General features: G+C 45.2%; 3 protein-coding genes across 3 annotated transcripts; 2 read left to right on the plus strand and 1 right to left on the minus strand.

The window, feature by feature from the left end:
• The first annotated feature begins 897 nt into the window (after positions 1-897).
• Positions 898-2,569, plus strand: LOC128720070 (uncharacterized). The gene is made up of 5 exons (XM_053813717.1): positions 898-1,018; positions 1,486-1,648; positions 1,730-1,872; positions 1,934-2,075; positions 2,143-2,569. The coding sequence occupies exons 1-5, from the start codon at positions 967-969 to the stop codon at positions 2,387-2,389; spliced, it is 747 nt and encodes a 248-aa protein (XP_053669692.1). The 5' UTR covers positions 898-966; the 3' UTR covers positions 2,390-2,569.
• Positions 2,570-3,335: 766 nt separating this feature from the next.
• LOC128730803 (uncharacterized) lies at positions 3,336-4,058 on the minus strand. Its single transcript, XM_053823886.1, has 2 exons — positions 3,559-4,058; positions 3,336-3,447 (listed from the first exon to the last, which is right to left on the minus strand). Exons 1-2 carry the CDS (start codon positions 4,056-4,058, stop codon positions 3,336-3,338), a joined length of 612 nt encoding a protein of 203 aa, XP_053679861.1.
• Positions 4,059-6,768: 2,710 nt separating this feature from the next.
• Positions 6,769-15,267, plus strand: LOC128721808 (mucin-19). The gene is made up of 6 exons (XM_053815601.1): positions 6,769-7,251; positions 8,151-8,249; positions 8,338-9,012; positions 9,508-10,125; positions 10,199-14,636; positions 14,780-15,267. Exons 1-6 carry the CDS (start codon positions 6,769-6,771, stop codon positions 14,836-14,838), a joined length of 6,372 nt encoding a protein of 2,123 aa, XP_053671576.1. The 3' UTR covers positions 14,839-15,267.
• Positions 15,268-19,062: the final 3,795 nt, after the last annotated feature.

A 19,062-nucleotide genomic window follows, 5' to 3' on the forward strand; every position in this document is an offset into this window, starting at 1 on the left:
GTACCAGCGTGGTAGAGTAGATTGGTAATGCGGAAAACAAGATTAGAAGTACGCCTGAAATGAGGTAGTATAATGTGAGCAAAAGGGCTTACATGTATTGTACAATTATTTCTTTCTGCTGATTTTTATGATTTCAACTCCTCATGGGAAGTGTAACATCCATAGCATTCGTCCAAATGATGGATAATAATTTATGTAGTATTATCTTTTATATAAAACTCTTATAGCGTGATAGCTTTTTCCTTTTCTTAATTTGAATATTTTATTCACTAAACTTCCTTTCCTTTTTTCATAATTAAAAAAAATAATCGCGATATGTTGGCTCTCTTCTGAACGTTAGTTAATTAGCTAATATTTATTGAGCCAATGTATGCTTAACAAAACGCAATGTTTTCCTCATTGCCCATAATATCGGTGTTTTTTTTTCTGTGGGCTTTTAATGTATTTCATCAAGAAAAAATACACTCCCAAACATTGCAAAATTGAGTCACTCCGTTTCCCAGCTTTTGCGAGTGCCCGAATAAGTACTCACGCGAGTCGGTCTCCATTCGGAAACGGAAAGCCGTGAACGTTCGCCACGCGGACGCGCCATTATATTAAGCTTCCGTTGTGTGCCACGTGCCTCAGATGATTTTCGCGCGCCTTCGTGAATAAATGGCTGTACCGGCCGATGCCAATGGATATCGACCACGTGAGACTGCGAGATGCTGTTGCCGACCGTGACCAGAATCACGCTCGTCGTGGTGTTTATTACGAAGGCAGGTGCATTAGTGAAAAACGGGTTCGAGAAGGAATGCTTGGTGGTGGTTAGTTATTAGTGGAATGGACAAAATTGGCACTGAATACCAATAGACATTGATTCGAAGTATATATCATTGATTCGCGGGTATTCGTCATACAACGCCTAGAGACGAATGTGCAGTTTCTACGACATTGCGCATTTTGCATAATAACTAGTTTCAAAGAATGGAACGTAAAATACAAACTGCTTGGTTTGTTTGGTGTGCATTATGTGGCTGTAAGTATTTTTGCTTGTATCATGCGTTCTGTAGAAACAAAAAGTACAGCGTCAAGAAAGTATTAAAACTTTACGGTGAAAATTTGATTCATTATCTGGAAGGTGGTTCAGATATCTTTTTGTTTAGGACAATATTTTTCTTGAAGCCTCAAACGGAGAGCATTTCAAATCAGTTTACTGGGCAACAAATCTGTGAAATTTAAATCATACTATCTCTTTGAGATAATAGTTGTTAAATAATGCAGCGATCCTTTTTGCCCTTTTTTAGTTTCGTGTGTACCTTTCTAGATTTCATTCATATCATTCACATTCAAATACCGACATCTGACAGGAATTTTAAATCTATCCCATCCGAAGATATCCTCCTTGTGGCATTACGTTAGAATGCCATAGGTTTGGTTCGTCTCTGAAACATCGTTCCCCATTGTTGTGTTTTGTTGTTTCAATCTCCATCTCTGCCCAACCAGCACTTCTTCCGACCGCTATCGCAACCATCCCCGAGTCTGTGTGTGGGCGCGCCGGGCAGCTGTTGGGTGATTGCTTCAAAAATTTCACCCCAACCATCACCGTCGAGGCGCTGCAAGCGGTGAAAATTCCAGACTCGCTGGAGGAAATCAACAACCGATGTGTGTAGGTATTTCTTCGCATGTACGCCGTTGAAATGCACCTCAAAAACGAATCAAGCGTCACCATGCGTCTGTTGTCCACCAGCATCTTCAACCGTGGAATGGAATGCGTCGACCGGTACCTGAGGAAGTGCGTCAACGCGCGGTATCGAAAAATCATCGAAAACGAAGTCTACGGTGCTCAGAAGCTGTACGAGTTCCTGTGCTACGACCAGGTGTTCCAAAGAGGTACGGATGACTTGCGGTCGTGCGTTTGCAGGTTGATCAGTTTGGTTTGTTCTCGCCTCAGAGTTCCTGCGACACAAACAGTGCTTCCTTCAGGTGCATCCGGAGTGGGATCTGTGCTCGAACCAGTTTGTCGTTGTACTGAAGGACGAAATCGTGCGCACCAACAGCTTATCGATGAACGTCCAGTACATGCACTTTTGCTGGTAAGTGTCTACCATTTCGGTGCCCAATGCACTTACGCCTGCAACATTGCACTAACTTCCATTGCAGTGCCCGATATGCGTACGAGAACTGCGTGTACAACAGCGCTCGGTTCATATGCCAACCGGACTCAGCTGTGTTTTTACGTCGGATCGCCAAGCTCTTGTCGGCCGATAAGCACTTCCTGAACTGTGATAAGATCGAACATGAGCTTTGTTCTGGCGTAGAATCACAACTTTCCCCACTGACATCTAGCGTGCACTTCCCATTACTCTCTCTGGTCATGATTATCATTTTCCGGTTTGTCTTGCGGTAAGTAAGATGTCATGCAGTTAACCAAACGACAATGCAGGTATACGAGCGAGTGAAACGAAACGTGTGATGTGAATGCATGTGTTATTGTTATTTATTTAAGAACGGCCTGGCCGTATTTAGAATGCATGTGCTAACGCAAAGAAAACCAGTTAAATGTGGAAAATTGTCTTATGTCAATGAAACAGCCAGAAAATTTGAATAAAAAAAGTCTCTGTGTCAACTTTTTATTCTATGATTATCTTATTCTATGATTCTACAAAGCATGAATCCTCTTGGAATTCATTATTTGGAAGTTTAGTTCAAGCAGGTTGGTACGTCCTTGCATGCTCCGAACCATCGTGTCTGTGGGGTAACCATGCATGCAACACAACAGGAAATTGCTACTGACGGCAATTTATGGGCATCTTTCCGGGCAAGGACTAGCATCCTTCCCATAACGATGCTTTGCGTAGGAGCATACCTACGGACTACAATACAGCGCGAGAAAGAAAACTTACCAACCATCATCGCTTGTTGCGTGTAGTTTTTTTTTTGACTAGTGGAATTATCAATAAAACAAAGTATGTCTTGTATGCTTCAGGGTAGTACGCTTTTATTGTACAAATAATGACTGGTTAAAAATACTCTTAATGTAGGAATGTTTTGTCAATGTTTGTCTTCCCCAGCAGGATGCAGGATATTTCGTTAAAAAAACTAATATATGATTTAATTCGATACCTAACTTATTTTAGGCGACAATTCTTTTTCGTAGCAATGATGTTTTAAGCATTAAAAGGTTCATACAATAATATGTCCATATGAAATCGATCCAAAATGTATCGATAGATCCTTTAACCAGTGTATTTGTATTCTATAAGTGGAGAGGCACTCTAAAAGCTCAAGAAAACAAACGATCGTTTGTTGTCGCAATAGTAAAAAAATAATAAATGCTTGGAGACTCAACTCATTCACAGGTTATCTACTACGTATTCCAGCAAGTTCACGAAAGGGTTAGATGTAAAGTCAAGGTTGTTTTCGACGTGTTCTCGTTTCCGTTGTGGCCCGGGATGGTTGGAAAATCTGCAAAACGTTATGAAGGAAACACAATGGATGTATACACAAAAATAACATAGTTTAAAAACACTAGTTAGATCTGTAGACTTCATGTTCTACATTTAAATATTGACGTACTTGAAGGACTGATAGTATGGCTTGGGCACTACCGCTTGTTTCGAATGATCAGCTTCTGTAGTATTTGCTGAAACATTCCAGTTATTGTCTCTCTTTATTCTGCTGAGTACGTTAAAGCTCAGAGATCCTGCTTCATTCGGTTTAGGGTAAACGTCGTAAACAATTTTGATAGGCAATTCATCTTTGGTACCTCTTTTTTGTTTTTTGTTGGCTTCTGCTATATCATCCTTATTTGCAATGCGCATTGTGGCATGACTCTCGGTTTCGTAAATGCGCATCAGAATATAAACGTCGTTGCAGCAATGCAGCAAGGCAAACAATACTTCATCTTGTATATTGTAGTATTTCTGCACTTGGGTGGGTATTGCTGGTATGTCGATGAATTCTCCCAGGGCGCTATGGTATTTTCGGCTATGTTGTTTGAACAAGTACATTTTGCTGAACCAGTACCAGCACAGCAAACACTTTAATCCTTCGTATCCTTTTTTCTCAGGATCCATTTTGCAAGCATGCTTCTACTGGAGAATTAAACAAAATTACTATTTGATAAGCGGGTTGTCTGTAGCACGCGCAAAAGTTACAGATTGAACAAATTATAGTGTAAGTAACAGATTGAACAAATTATAGTGGACACGTTAGACGAACGATTCCTCCCGCCTTCTTTTTGATTTTCAAATGACCAATTCATATAGCTTTCTACTTTCTGCTATGTCATCGCAAACTGACTTGCTTGAAAAAAGAATGCGTATAAAAAATTTTAAAATTTGATTGCGATGTTTCTACAGCATAGCTATCTCGCTTTGGCATTGCCGTTTTAATCGAAGCCGTGAATGTTTTCAGAAAAGGATAGCTATATTCTCGTTAGTACAGAAAGTTCTTCACGTTTTTAAGACTATGGCACACGGATGCAATTGAGTAAATATGTCATCAGATATTTTCGTAGCATTCTAAAGGAGCGAAGGATTTTTTTATTATCCATACGCCTTTAACGAAATTACTGACAAATAAATTTCGGAAACATTCAAAGGTGAAGCATATTAATGAAACCATGAATAATATTTCCCGTTCAATTCTCACGAAAAACTTTATTAAGCATGCTGCATGTGACGCAATTTCTAGAAATAACTCAGCGCTTCATACGAGAAGTTCATTGCGTTCTCTAAGCAGCTCAAAAAAATTGACGTTGAAATGTTCAGTGTCATTTAGCTATTAGCAAACATGGTGCATTGCACTCCTATTGCCCCCGTGGCGACGGAACTGTAGAATCCGTGGTGTCATGTTTTTCGATTGCCAATTCGCACACGAGCGATCTCGGTTTGTAAAAGTTCGTCCAATTTTGTTCGGTAAAAAAGAATGACGAGTCGTCGTCTGAGAAAATTGAACTTCTGAAGTATTCTGCTAGCTAACGGGTGCGTCTCTATAGGGAAGGGTATCGCATAGTGCAGCCTATCGAAGAAGACCCGTTTAGTGGCCGCAGCAGAGAGCAGGTCATGCGAGTTCCATGCACAATTTGTCCGAGTGTAGTGGTGTAGAATTCTATTGCTATGGCGAGATGCCGTCAAAGTTGGCCTAACCAGCAGTCCCATTTGCTTAGCCAGTGGCGAACAGGGTACCACAAGTAGGCATATTTGTCTGTGTCCATGCAAGAGACAATCCCCCTTAGCAGTTTCTGGTGTCGCTGCGGTGTGCGAAGCGAGAAAAATCTCCAAATACGGGTAGTGTCCGGAGCGGTGGGTCCGAGTGATCGTGACGGGAGGAAGTGTGTGAAAACTACGTGCAGAATGTAAGGAAAGCATACGTGCAGGATAGATACTGGGTTCTAGTGCAAAGTGATTGCGCTGCTAGCGTAAGTGAAGAAAGGAATAATTATGGAAAGAAAGTGAGGAATAAGTTCTAGTGTGCGTAGAAGACGTCGCGGCGCTGGTATCGCGACGGCGACGACGACGACGGTGGAGTTCAGTCGTCAGCCAGACGCAGCACCAGAAACGGACGGGTGGTGGGAGTAAGAGAGCAAGAAAGTGAGCGAAATCGAATGATCCGTGCGAAAAGAGCAATTGAGCGATATTGAATACGAACGGTAAAGGGCGTGAAAGAGAGAGCGAGTGCGTGTGCGAAAGAGCGAGTGCGCGGCAAGAGTAGGCCGGCAAGAACGAAGTGCGAGGAAGCTAGAAGGAGCCAAAAGAAGCAGAAGAAAAGATTTCTTGATTCACACCAATACCACCGGACGGCGAACCGCAGTTGGCACCAACACACGGGGAGAGAGTAGAAAAAAGTTGCGGTCGCGGCTGTCAAGAGAGCGACGGGCGCGATGAAGAAGAACATCGTCAGCAGTGGTAGCAACCGTGGCGGGTCGCGGCGCTGGCAAACGAGACGGCAGATATGGTGACGGTGATATTCGGTCGGCGCGGACTTGACCATTAGAGCAGGAAGAGAAGCGATTTTCTCGGTTCGCGAGCCGCACGGCGGCAGCTGCAATACGCACCATCGAAAAATGCAGCGCTAAGCAATAGGAACGTTTGCCAAGGAAAAACTGCCCGATACGGTGGTAACGTGCTGTGAATCGGATAAGAGAAATTATGTGTACCTCCTGAAAGACGGACATACATGTACATTATTATATATTAGCATATATAGGCGCTTGTACATACGTATATCGCAGTGCCAAGGAAGCAGAGCAGCTATTTGTGCTACGTTGGAGCCACCGACTGTATGGGAAGAAGGGATTTGTAGTGTGAAAAAGAAACTATCAGTGAACGAGGTTTGTTGAACGCTATTTTTCTCTAGGCCTACTGCGTCTACTCTCCGATCCCCTCCCATTTCTTCACTAGCAAGAATGGTAAACTTTTTTTCTCAATCTTCTTCTCTTCTCGTATTGCTTATGTCGTACAAATAGTACTTTTCCATCACGAATATACTCAAATCCAAAATCTGTCCAGTTCATGTTTTGCTTCAGCTCGTGACACTTTGTATGATGGATATGCTTTGCTTTGTTCACCCGTCTAGGAAGTTCTGAACCGAGCTTAGTCTGGTGGGATTAGATTTCTTTCTGAAACCATACCATCACCTGAACGATCGCAGGAGGTGGCCATCATAGTTGCGGCAGCGTAAGGGAAGAGAAAATACTCCTATTAGTGATCAATCACGATTTCGGTTTAGGGAGCGGAGGGCACTTCCGCCGCCGGTCGGTTGTGGAATCGTCGGAATCCATTGATGGCTCCCTCGCCAGAACTCGGGCAGCCTAAGGCGCCCGATAAAGCTGGCGACGAACCCCAGAAGGAGGGACCATTGGCTTCCGGCGATGCAACCGATCGTTCGTGCGGTGCCGGCACATCTTCCGCTTGCACTGTGAGTGAACAAGGTGTTGCTGCCTCCGCACCTACGAAATCCGCAATCAACAACAGTGTTGGCAGTAGCGGCAGCGTCCGGGCTGGAACTAGCGCTGCCCCTATTGTAGTCCCACCCGTCATCAGCACAATGGCCATGTCTGCTCCTACGACCTCCGTTACCACAACGTCGGCCACTGCGATGAAGGTGTCGTCTTCGTCGTCGTCGTCGTCGTCTACGGTTGCGACCACCTCATCCGGCAACAGTAGTCATGGTAAAAGTACTGAAACTGCTAAGAATTCGTCATCATCCGCCATCGTTGCCGGTAACAACAAAGACAGTCATCAGCAGTCGTTTGCACAAGAACCGGTATGTATCAAAGGCACACAAACGATAAGCAATATCTGCAAAACTTTGATAGCGATTTGAGCCATAACAGCATATGAATATGAGGTGCATTTTCACCAAATGTTGCTGGTATTGGGCATCGGCTAAATAATGTTATTTTGTTGGCATGAAACGGCAGAAATTCGGCCATTTTTATTATTTGACGTTACGATTTTGAGGTTGAACTGTCAGTTCGCATTCGTTTACTGTATGTTTTTTGCGAGTCGAATGAAGCCTGATTCTGAGTGAGTGTGAGCGAAAATGAGAACACTGTTTCCTTTTCTAATCGATGGAAGCTCTCATAAATGCACGCACACGAAGAATAGATGCGTAGAAATGTCAAACAAGTTTTTTTTCGTGGATCTTGTGCAAAATCATAGGCTCGGCAGCATCTTAAACAGTGCGATTCGATTTATGTTTGTTTTGAGCGAATGATAGAAAACATAAGAATTCATGTAGCAGGTTCGTTATAGCAATTTTATTTACATTATTTGCCACAAAAGAATGCTGGATGCGCGATGAATTCGATGTTTTATGTGACAGCAAATGCCGTCGAAGTGTGAGTGTGGCGTGTCGTCACTTGATTAAGCTGGTACGGTTTTTTCGTGCTCTTGGTTGTTGGTCATATTTTGGACTAGTATTTCGTGACAGACCTGCTATCGACACGTGCGGAATGTAATTAATAATCAGTGTAACAAAAGTATATGGAAACTTGTGAACTATACGGTGCATAGAATGATTTGCTGCCTAAGTACAACACTGTCAAAATGTTAGTTAAATTTAATAATGAATCTGCAGAATGGGGTTGATAACGCCTTTCAATGTTAGTAGGAATGTGGTCCAAAACTGAATAATATGTATTTACAATTTTCTCTTTACAGTTCGCAACTATGAATGAAGATGCCCTGAAGGCTTTGCTTGATGAAGCGATCACATACAAGTGCCCGAAAGATCGCGAGCACAAGAGTGCTACATTTAACGTGCGTATTAATTTGAGTGGAGTAAAATGTACAAGTACTAATTTGGTTTGTTTCGTTGTTTTTCCTTCTATTTCCTTTTCCCCTGCAGGAATTACTGAGCAAAACAGAACGCGAAGATCAGGAGCAAAATTTTTCCTTTACCAGTCGACCGGTGCACAGCAAACGAGCGTCCGCACGGCCCACGCAAGGTGGCTCCCTGCAGGACATAACGGAAGCGACCAAGCAGGAGTACGGTTACACCGAGTACTGTTCCGGTTCGAGTCTTTCTAACAAGCGTCATGGTGGGCCTGGACATGGCGGCGGATCACGCAGCAAGCGTCAAATTTCGTCGGTTTCTTCGAGACAGCGCGAAGGTGGTAGTCTGCCGAGTAATGTCAACGAAACGACCACACCGTCCTATATCAATGAGCAACCGTTCTTAAAAGAGGTGGGTCGTCCGCTCAAGTCGACGTCGGTGAAATTCTTCGCCAAAAGTAACGACTACGGTGCGCTCCTGCAATCCGCACCGCTTAATGCGATTGGTGCAAGTGATTGGAGCGGCCTTGTCAGTGAGGAATCTCAATCAAATGCCACCGGCGGTGAAACAGGCAACACGGGCACCGGTGTTGGATCACATTCGACTAGTGGTACCAGTAGCACTGGAACCGGAGCAGCTGCGCATACTGTCATTAATATGGGCGAGCTTGATTCGGATGAAGGCTCTTCGGGACATCGAGGCTTCCGGGATATCTTTTCGGGACATGCGAATGACGCGCTGCAACGGGTAAGTGAACGATGCAAGTTGACGCAGAGATCGTTGCGCTACAATGCGGAGAGTGGGCGGTGTAAAAGTGGGTGTGTAACTTGCTTTTGAGCAATGTTGTTTTTGTATGTTATAATCACAAAACATTATGTGGGCAGTTTCCTTAATACTGAGCTATTGAATGACATGCATTTTTATTTAAAATGAGTAACATTAGAAGCATTTTTAATTTAATTTAAACTCAGACAAATGTGATACTGCAAGGAATGAATTAATTAGTATCAATCATTCGGATTTGCTTCCGATTTTCGTAGTTTTTTTTTAACCGAGCAAGTTCTACGAAGTTATAAGCTATATAAGAGGTAGGGTGATAAATTTGAAATAAGAAATACGATTTGTTTTTGTCCATTGTTGCTCCAAGTTGCAAGCGCTCGACTCCGTCATAAGTTCCTATTGCGATAGGCATTAGGCAGAAGGAAAAATCTACACCCACACCCATCTGGTTAATGTATACAGTTGTGTATGTTTGTGTCCCAGAACAATCACTATGACTCCAGCGCCGAAGAAATCGAGATGATGGGAATGGGTCCCTCCAGTGGCTCTGGTACAGGCGCAGCCGGTAGTACCAGCTCAAGTTCCGGACTTGTCAGCGGCGGCTCAGCGGGAGTCAGTTGTGGCATCGGCGGATCATCTGGTACGTCAGCTTCGTCGACTCTTACGTATGGTGGAGGCGTGGGCGTTGGAACCGTTACCGATACGTACGGAAATGGAGGTGGTAGCAGCAACAGCAGTTCCTCCAGCAGCAGCAGCAGTGGTGTAGTAGGAGGATCAGTCAGCGGTGGACTATCATCGACGAAGAAAACGTTCTGCTACCCAAAAGCTCAATTCACGACACAGGCAAGTCTGGAAATAGGACAAGCATGCAGCGTGACGAGGCCGTCCTCCGTACACCATGTTGATAAGACGGTTTCGTTGCCGATGTTGGAAACTGTCCAGCTCGGCTCGACCTATCCTGCCGTAAAGTGTATGATCGACAGCAGCAAAGTGGATCAGTCCACTATCAAATCAGTGCTGTCATCAAGCAATCAGTTCATATCGACGACGAGAAGTAGCCTCGCGTATCCGACAATACAGGTACATGATTGCAGAGTACAATGTTTCGACTGTAGACTCTAAATATGTTGGTGTTTTTTTGTTTTCCTTGTAGCAAAAGTTCGATGAAAATGCTAACTCTGTTTCTCAATTTGGTGGAGTTGGAAGCGGTGGCGGCTTAGGTTCATCTAGCGGAGGCAGCTCGATGGCAACCGGGGCTGGTTCTGGCAGCGGTTCGGGAAACAAAAAATCACGGAAACCAAAATCCGATCGTAACACCGTCGTCGTAGTGCCCGAAAATATTGCTGGCTATCGAGGAAAAGCTGATATTGAGGCTCTCGTCAGTTACATTGAAAACACTGACAACGATAAGTCTCAGCAGCCACAGCATCAATTGTCTCAGCACCAGCAGCTTCAACTTCAGCAACAGCAACAACAGCAGCAACAGCAACAAACGCTACACCAATCGTCCTCTCAACAGTCAACGGCGAAAGGTGGCAGCTTAGGCGCAGGAAGTAGCAATGCTGTCAGTGGGCTGGGCGCGAAGAATGGTAATGTTAAACAGACGCCTGGGGTGGCGACAAGTGGTAACTTATGCACCACGGACAACGGCGGTGGTGGAGAGGAGAAAGCAAAACGAAAAAATGAGAAAAAGCGGGAGAGGGCCGCAAAAATGAAAAAGAGCAGCTCGCTGGAGGAACTGAGCAGCAGTAGCCGGAAGAAGGTGGAGGAAGAAAATACAAGACAAAACCATGTCGAGAAGGCTCGTGCTCAGGAGACTGATCCGGCTGTAACGCTGCGAAACAGCAAATCGAAAAAGTCCGCCCAAACGACAGGAAGTACTTCCACCACCACCACTGGAAGTACTTGCGCGGTTTCAGCGTCTAGTTTGGTTTCTACGAAAGAGGGCAGCAGTGGAAAGCGGTCGGAGCGGAGATCATGGGGTACGGAGGAGCTAAGCTTTTTGGGCAACGATGGGTCTGCAACATCGCTTTCTACGAATGTCGAAGACGTTTCATCGTCTGCAGCCTCCGCTGGTACTGGAGGAAAGGGTAAAAAAGCCAAAGATCATAATGCACCGGTGACCACGGGTACGAGCAGTAATAGTAGCAATAAAAACGTTGCTGCCGTGAGCGATATCTCCTCAGTGACCGGAAACAATCACAACATCAAGAAGCGCGACTCTTTGCGCATGTCGGTGGAATCTCTGTCAGCCCTTGGCGGTGGAAGCATCGGTACAGGAGGAGAATCATCCGATTTCCACGTTGTTACGAAAAAGAAAAAAACGAAGAAGAAGACTCCAGCACTAGGTCAGGAGGAATCCCTGGCGAGTGGCAACTGCATTGCTGGATCAACGTTAGCCGGTCGTCGTTATCAAGGTGCGGGATCGGTTGGTGGAGGCAGTTATGGACGGAACGCAGCGAACACGGCAACTGGCAACAACAGTGGTGGCAATGGCGGTGGAAATGGCAGTGGTAGATATCAAACTGGCAGCCATTTCGTCACAGACCGGGATGTGTACATGAGCAGCGATTTGTCGAGGCGGAAATCGACCTCCTCGGTTCCGCCTTCGGAAAAATCTGACTCAAGTGATACCGATTCGGTCCATTCGCTGCCAATAGAAACGAACGTTTCTCGTAAACAACAGCAAAAGCTCCAACAACAGTCGCATCAACAACAGCAACCGAAAAACAAGGGGCATCTACAGCAGACTAGTCAACAGCGGCAAGGTACGAGCTCGGCAACGTCACAATCTTACGCTGAAATTGCACGCATTGCCAACGTGGAGAAGAGTGCCACAGGAACGGGTACGAACGGTAGCGCCATGTCTGGCGGCAGTGGGGACGGTTTGGGTAACCATGCCGAAAGCACCTCGAACGTGTCTCCTAACGCGAATATGATTCAAGATCTCAACTCATCGGTAGCCTTCCCGCAACTAGTCGAATCACAACAATTTCATCCGCACCATCACTCCCAGCTGGTATCTCAGTCGTCTTTGTCGGCCCAGCCACAACCTTCCTGTCATCTGCTGCAATCGATGCCTTCGAGTATCTCGTGCAACATGGGCGGAAATGTAAATAGCGTAGCTGGGTACGCCAACAGCACCGGTAGCAATAGTAACGTTAGTAATAACAATAATCACACGCTAGGAATAAGTACTACAAGAGCGACGTACTCGCAGAGTTTGCTCACGGCCGTGAGCAACGCTGTCGACGAGCCGACCAAACCGCTACCAGTCTCGAACGTGGCTGGAGCGTTAGCCAACAGCACCAGCGAAACACCGACCACAGTTGGTGCCGCCAATGGGGGGCATCCGACGAAAGGCAGTGCCACCGAAAGCGGTAAAGCATCCCTTCACAAATCTAAGAGCGTCGACAACAATGATATCTACTACTCGAACGAACACTACCCAGCGCTGGAGAAAACGGTTAAGAGCTACCACCATGGGAAAGTACACAACAGTGTCGACGCTTCGGGCGGAAGTGCTTCTATCGCGTCAACCACTGCCCCTGGAGTTGGCAACGGTAAAAATGCGCCAAAGGCTGTCGCCATCGTGGTTAGTGGCAATATGGCATCGTCGGCAAACTCATTGAGTTTCGGGCAGGTAGCTGCTGCGAATGTTGTTACCGTCGCTACTGCCTCCTCGACGTCAGCAAATGCGCCCCCAAAAAAGGGCAAAGCGAAAAAGGATCCCAACGGAACTGCGGTTGCGGTAGCCAACAACCCAGTCGTGTCGGTGGTGGCAACACAGCCGCCAGTGACGGATGGAATGGATTGTGGAAACACGAGCGAATCATGGAACCACGGCAACGCAGTGCTGATCGACACCGATTCACAAGCCGGCAACATGCTTCCATTCGATACACGGAGCCCCATGAATGGCGGATCTGGTGTGAATGCTATTCATTTCATTCAAACTTCACCGCAAATTCAACAGCAACAACACGTGGCTACTACAACTGGCGTATCGCAAACTGTGGCAGCTAGCAGTGGCATCGGTGCTCCTGCATCGTCGACAAGCAAGCGCCACAAAAAGGACAAGCACCAGCAACACTCTTCAACGCCGGCATCGACGGGTTCTAAGGTAGCCGGAACGGTGGGAGCTGGTAATGCAAGTAACCATGCGCAGCAAAAGAACCGTCCTGCGGTGATCATCGTGAATGATAATGATCCGAAGCCAAACGAGTTTACGTTTGGATTTGGTATCGATCAGGAGTTGTTTTTCGGCGACTTTAGCGAGGAAGATCGTAGACTGCTTGAAAGCGATGGTAGCTGCCCTGAGCCACCCAAGACCAAGGGTAAGCAACAGCGTGTAAATACCGCCACAGCCGGTACTGATCCGATCGCGGCACAACAGTCGGTTGCATTGTCGAACAGCAGAAACGTTCCGTTACATTCGTCAGAGCTCGAGTACGGATTAATGCAGCGGCATCAGCAGCAGCAACACCAAACCGTAGCATTATCTCCGAACTCTCTAAACGACGCTACGCGCAATAGCATGAGCAAAACGTCACCTTCGTCAGGATCTTCGTCGGTTTCGTCCTCTTCGGCGTCGCTTTCATCCGCCACAACTTGCAACAGTTACCACCAGCAGCCCATCGTTCCGCCGATGGTGCAGATGGCACCAATGACGACAATGGATCAGGCGAATGAAGCATCCGAAGCATCGATCGATGCTGCTGTCGCCGGAGCGAATCTGTTCCATCAGCCACCCCCGGTCGCACCGCCTCTGTTGATGTCTACGATCTACAACCAACCGCCACCGACGCTATTATCGCAACACCTGGTACCGCAAGGTACCCAGCCAGCCCCGCCAGGCCGTATACCGCACATGAGACATCACCATCAGCAATCGCTTCACCACCAGCAACAGCACCATCACAATCAATACGCTCTTCCACCGCCTGTGATGACACCGACCGTGCCTGCAGCCAGCGCTGCAGTGACAGATGCCAACGGAAACGCTGTCCCACCGGTTGTTGCGGTTCCACACCGCACAAATGTGCCGCCACCACCGTTACCATCGACGCTAGCTATCGTACCGCCTTACGGAACGGTGCTTCTGCCAGCGGGAGCCGTCCCCGGGGCTCCCGCTCTTCAACCGGTGGCTGTGACCGCTCCACTTGTTCCTTCGGTGGCACCAACCGGTGCGCTGATCGTCGCCCAACCGACCGTCGGAAGCTCACCCGTAACGCTACCTATTGCCTCGAGTGATATTGTGAATCACAACAACACCAGTCCCCACAACTCGTCCTTGCAACACCAAACTGTTGCGGTGGCTAACAATAATAGCATTGCTCAAAGCTACCATCAACAGCAACAACAGCTGCCTCAACAACCAACAGTTCATAAAATAACGGTAGATACGGCCGCGCAGACGCAATCGACGTCCTCGCAGTCTTCGCCGTCCTCGGTTGCCGCCGAACCGACGAAGCCAATGCAACCAGTGGCGCGCGAGAAGATGAAGGAGATAAACTTGCGATTCATCGCTCCCGAGCAGGTCCATACTACGGAATACAATCACGATAAAATTGTGTTTTTCGTAGGAACAGGTTGGTGTGAAAAAAATCAAATCTATGCTCTCTATTTCGTTGATAAATTTGAATTTTCCGAACGTGCTAAACACGACACTTGGTGTACGTGCCCGTTAGTTTGGTCGGCTATTTATTTTTGAATTGTTTTTTGTTTGTTTCAGCCTGGGAAGATGCCATCTGCGGCAGTAATGGTACCGCCAAGTACTACGAAGACCAATAAACGGCTGCAGGATGCAGGAGCAGCAAACGAAGCAATAGCGTAGCGTCGCTGTAAAACTTAGTCGTATCAGTGTAATCACTAAGTCAGATAGTTCGTAAAGGAAAGAGCAACAAACAAAACGCGCTTACTGTGAAACGTCTAGATCAAGTCAAATGAAAGCCTATAGTTTACGGAAACGAATTCGAAGAAAAAAAAAAACAAAAATGCTTAGCATTTTCGATGTGTATGGCAAGAGGGACAGAGTGATTGGAAAAGATAGAAAATAGAGAGAGAGAGAGAGAGTAAAGAGCAAAGTTGGAACAGGGTTTAGGATGCACAACAAAGCAGCGTGTTGTATCGTTAAGAGCAATGTGTATCTATGTTAGGAATACGTGTAAAAAGACAAGAAGGGAAAAACCAGTATGCATCTTGTTTTGGACGTGTTCAATTGTTTACCGTTGCTTTGCTGATTTGGTTGTTTGTTTGTTTATTTTTTTTTTGCTATAACATATTCTAGTTTATCTCTTACGATCTGTTTTCAGCTAGCCATTTTTCGGCTAGCATTGCTTACCTCTCACTATGAACATCGCATATTGGAGGTAAATGCGTATTTTGATTGCAAGAGGTGCCATTTTCATTTAAATGTCGCTATTAGCGCGACTAAAAAAAGAAAGATGTTTACATTTCAACACACTTTAGCTTCCGTTAGGCTTTGAAACTGATGTAGATCGAAGGAGAGGAGAGTAGCTTCATCGCATTAAAAATGCGCCGTAAAAAGCGGCGACCACATAATGTATATACTAGTGCTTCTCCAGACATCGGTCTCATGTGTGCGAGTGTGCTAAAGCTAGGAAATATCGTAAGATAGCAAGGGCTTGTTTTTGTTTTTTTCGTTGTTCTGTATCAACTTCTTCCTGTGTGTTCCGTATTTAGTTCTAGACGAACTCTCCCTATATCCTTCGCAATAGAGCAACAAATGTAGGATAGTCTCTTCCATCGATCCTAGCCGGGGGATGATAATCTGCTTGAATATCGTGTTATTGTCCGTTCGAGATAATTTTCTTTTTCGTTGTTTCTTTGTTTCGGAATAGTAAAGCAACAGCAACAAAAATTAAGAAGAAAAAAATACATAGCGCCATCCACAGGCAGTTGGGATGTCAGAAAAAAACAAACAAGTACGTTCATTGGGACGCAAAAAGTTAAGTGAGTAAAACAAACTCAACTGCGTTTGCGATAGTTACTCATCAAGCAAGCCCGCAAACTTACCAAACTGCTAATCTAAAAGCAGAGATGCGATTCAAAGTAAAATGAGCATTGATAACATTAAAAGTAATCAAAATGGTATTCAAACCATAGCTGTTGAACATTAATTTAGAGGAAACAAAGCTAGACACTGTTGAACAAATAACAGCTAAAAGTCATAAAGGATAACTTAGAGTAAGGTGTAAAACGTCTATGTTTAGAAGCGAACGAACGAATGAGGAATATGAATGCTTAGAGTGGCTGAAATAGTGTATATGTGAGCTTAGTTCAGGAATGGGATGGATGTCGACGAATGGATGATAATGAATTGTAGTGACGTTAACATGAACTGTATTGGATGCAAATCGCACTAATGCTAGCGAGCGAAGGGAATGCAAATGAAAGCGAACATATGCACTACGGATAATCATCGTGTTACAGCAACACGCATCTTGTCTGGCAAGATAATAACACACAATAGCATCAAGCACGTGTCACGTCCGTTGCAGTAAGTTTGGGCATGCATGAATGCGAATGGGTGAGGGTGTGAGTGTGTTTGTAATATAGTGCGAATAAATTATTGCTAAAGCGAGGAAAAACAAGAATGGTAATATAACAACCAATGTGATTTTAGTAACTAAACGATATGTAGAAAAGAGAGAAAACACTGAAAAAGAGAAGGAGCTAGCGAGAGGAAGAAAAAGAGATATATGATATATTTAACATTAGGCACATATTAAGTAATGGTGAGCCAAGAGGAAAAATACAAGATATGAAAAGCAAACCAGCATCGATGCGCCCTGCTCGGTAGCTAAATCAGTTGTTGCATCTAATGGAGAGGATATCACGAGATAAGCAGCAGCAGGGGTGATAGTATTGGAAGGATTTCTCGTAATAGAATAGAATCATCATCTTCCCGCGTGAAGTAAACCTGTAGTTGAGGGCGGCAGCTTGCTTCTGACCCAAAAAGGAGGCATGAAAATATAGAGCTGCTATGGAAAAGAAACAAGAATCATACTGAACCTGGCAGGGAATATTACGCAAAAACAGCAAACGCTGCACTCTAGCGAAGGAGTAATATAACATGCGGGGCGTGTGCGTTAGGGGGTCTTTGCGAATCAAGAAGACACTACCAAATAGTGCTGATAGTCGGTGAAGCGTTGTGGAAAGAATCGGATAGGGGATTGGCGACATGTCTCAGTGAGGGAATCAACCATCACGCATGCCCTGCAAATGGGAAATCATGCCCCACCGTTTGCCAGCATATATTCTTTTCCGAGCAGCTAGCCATGCGTTCGTTAGTATCGATCCAAGGACTGCAGCAGACGAAATACTGCATCAGAGCTACTGATTGTAATTAAGAGTTATATATACATTATATTTAAACTGACAACAAATCGTTACAACCCGCTGCAGGAAAGAGGAAGACAAGGAGAAAAATTCTAGAGCTCCCTATCTCTTGAAGAGAGTAAAGGAAACCGAATGTAATTACGTAAACAAGGGCGAATGTGTCACAGTAGTGAAGCTTATACAGTCGATGTGAAAGGTGTAAAATGTATGTGCAAAAAAAACAAAAAAGAATGCGCGGTTAAATAATGCATAGTATAATAATGCAAAAAACACACACACACACAAGAGATGTGGGAACACAGTGAAGAAAAAAAAAACGTGAAAGGAAGACTACAAGAGATAGGGAGCAGGAAAGAGCGATCGAAAGGCGCACACGAGGTGTGGAGAATGCTTAAAATTTACTAATATAGGCACTAGAAAACCTAGGGAAATGTAAGAAAACAATGAAAGGAGCAAGGATATGAGAGAAAGCAGCAGAGAACCCGGAGGTGCGTGACTGTGTTCGCTCGATAACAAATAAGCTACCTTTCGTGTGCGAAGATTGAAAAATCCTTGCCTGAAGGACATGCACACACACACACACACACACACACAGCTATCAGGCACGATAGCAAACCAGCACCCAGTCGATAAGCACCACGCGCTGCGCGAGGGAATAAAAAGTGTGCGGTTTGTGGCTTCCCTTTCGAAACTGTTTGACGGAGAGGACATATTGGTGGGAAAAGCAAAAGCAGCAACTCAGACAGAGACAGTATAGCAAACGCCTTCTTGAGTCACACTGTGGGCGCGCAAGGATCGTCGTATTGCGACGGTGCACGGAAGCTGAAGACGTCGAATAAAATAGCGCACGCGCTCGCGATACATTAGATAGTTTCGGAAAAAGCGAATAAAAAAGGATATAAAAATTCAAAAAAAAAGTATATTAGCGTGCGCGAAACAAAAACAATGCAAACATAACGAAAAACAAAAGGCAATGCAAACACAAGCGCATAGGCGCGCACGGGAGCATTGTGAACCCAAAGCCTGGATGAACGCGGCACGAATTGTGGATCGTGTTTTTTTTTTTGTTATTGCAGAAGGCAAGGCATTAAACAAGAGAGATAGAGAGAGGAGAATAGATAGAGAGACAGAGAGGAGGTGAAAGGGAATGAAAATGAAATAGAGTGACGCTTGAGGGGAGCATAAGGGAAAGAAGAATTATGTTAGGGTTGAGCTCGGAAGGAGCAAAAATGGCACGAGAATGAAGGATGGCATAGTATGTTGGAAACAATGTCAGCTACACACGTAAAGCTCATTAACTGGTTACGATTACACAATAGCAGCGGACGAATCCGCAAGGTCATGCCGAAATACTGGAATCATAGAATCCCAAAACCCAATCAAACATAGTTTGCTGACCCAACGGATCGGTGGTAACATCAGGAGCGACTGCTGCTGCTACGTATGTCGAATCTTTGCGTTTTCTTAGGGCCGCTTTTATGCTATTTCTGATGTATTGGCTAGCGATCGGCTTGTAGAGAGCAGCAATGCTGCATATTGCATTGCAGCGTTTCCGCTCTCTAAATTTCCAAGGAGATCTATCGAGCTTTTCCTGATGTACGTTGCGCGAAAACATTCTTTTTATGCGTACGAGAGTTAAATGTACGGTTTGAC

Source organism: Anopheles nili, chromosome 2 (genome assembly GCF_943737925.1).
Source record: "Anopheles nili chromosome 2, idAnoNiliSN_F5_01, whole genome shotgun sequence".
NCBI lineage: Eukaryota > Metazoa > Arthropoda > Insecta > Diptera > Culicidae > Anopheles > Anopheles nili.

Bases quoted from the DNA above. Each gene is read 5' to 3' on its own strand.
- LOC128720070 (XM_053813717.1), top strand. From the start codon at position 967: ATGGAACGTAAAATACAAACTGCTTGGTTTGTTTGGTGTGCATTATGT. The intron at 1,019-1,485 runs GTAAGTATTTTT...CTGCCCAACCAG, and splicing joins TTGGTGTGCATTATGTGGCT to CACTTCTTCCGACCGCTATC. The intron at 2,076-2,142 runs GTAAGTGTCTAC...CTTCCATTGCAG, and splicing joins CAGTACATGCACTTTTGCTG to TGCCCGATATGCGTACGAGA.
- LOC128730803 (XM_053823886.1), bottom strand. From the start codon at position 4,058: ATGGATCCTGAGAAAAAAGGATACGAAGGATTAAAGTGTTTGCTGTGC. The intron at 3,448-3,558 runs GTACGTCAATAT...AACGTTTTGCAG, and splicing joins CCATACTATCAGTCCTTCAA to ATTTTCCAACCATCCCGGGC.
- LOC128721808 (XM_053815601.1), top strand. From the start codon at position 6,769: ATGGCTCCCTCGCCAGAACTCGGGCAGCCTAAGGCGCCCGATAAAGCT. The intron at 10,126-10,198 runs GTACATGATTGC...TTTTCCTTGTAG, and splicing joins TCGCGTATCCGACAATACAG to CAAAAGTTCGATGAAAATGC. The intron at 14,637-14,779 runs GTTGGTGTGAAA...TGTTTGTTTCAG, and splicing joins TGTGTTTTTCGTAGGAACAG to CCTGGGAAGATGCCATCTGC.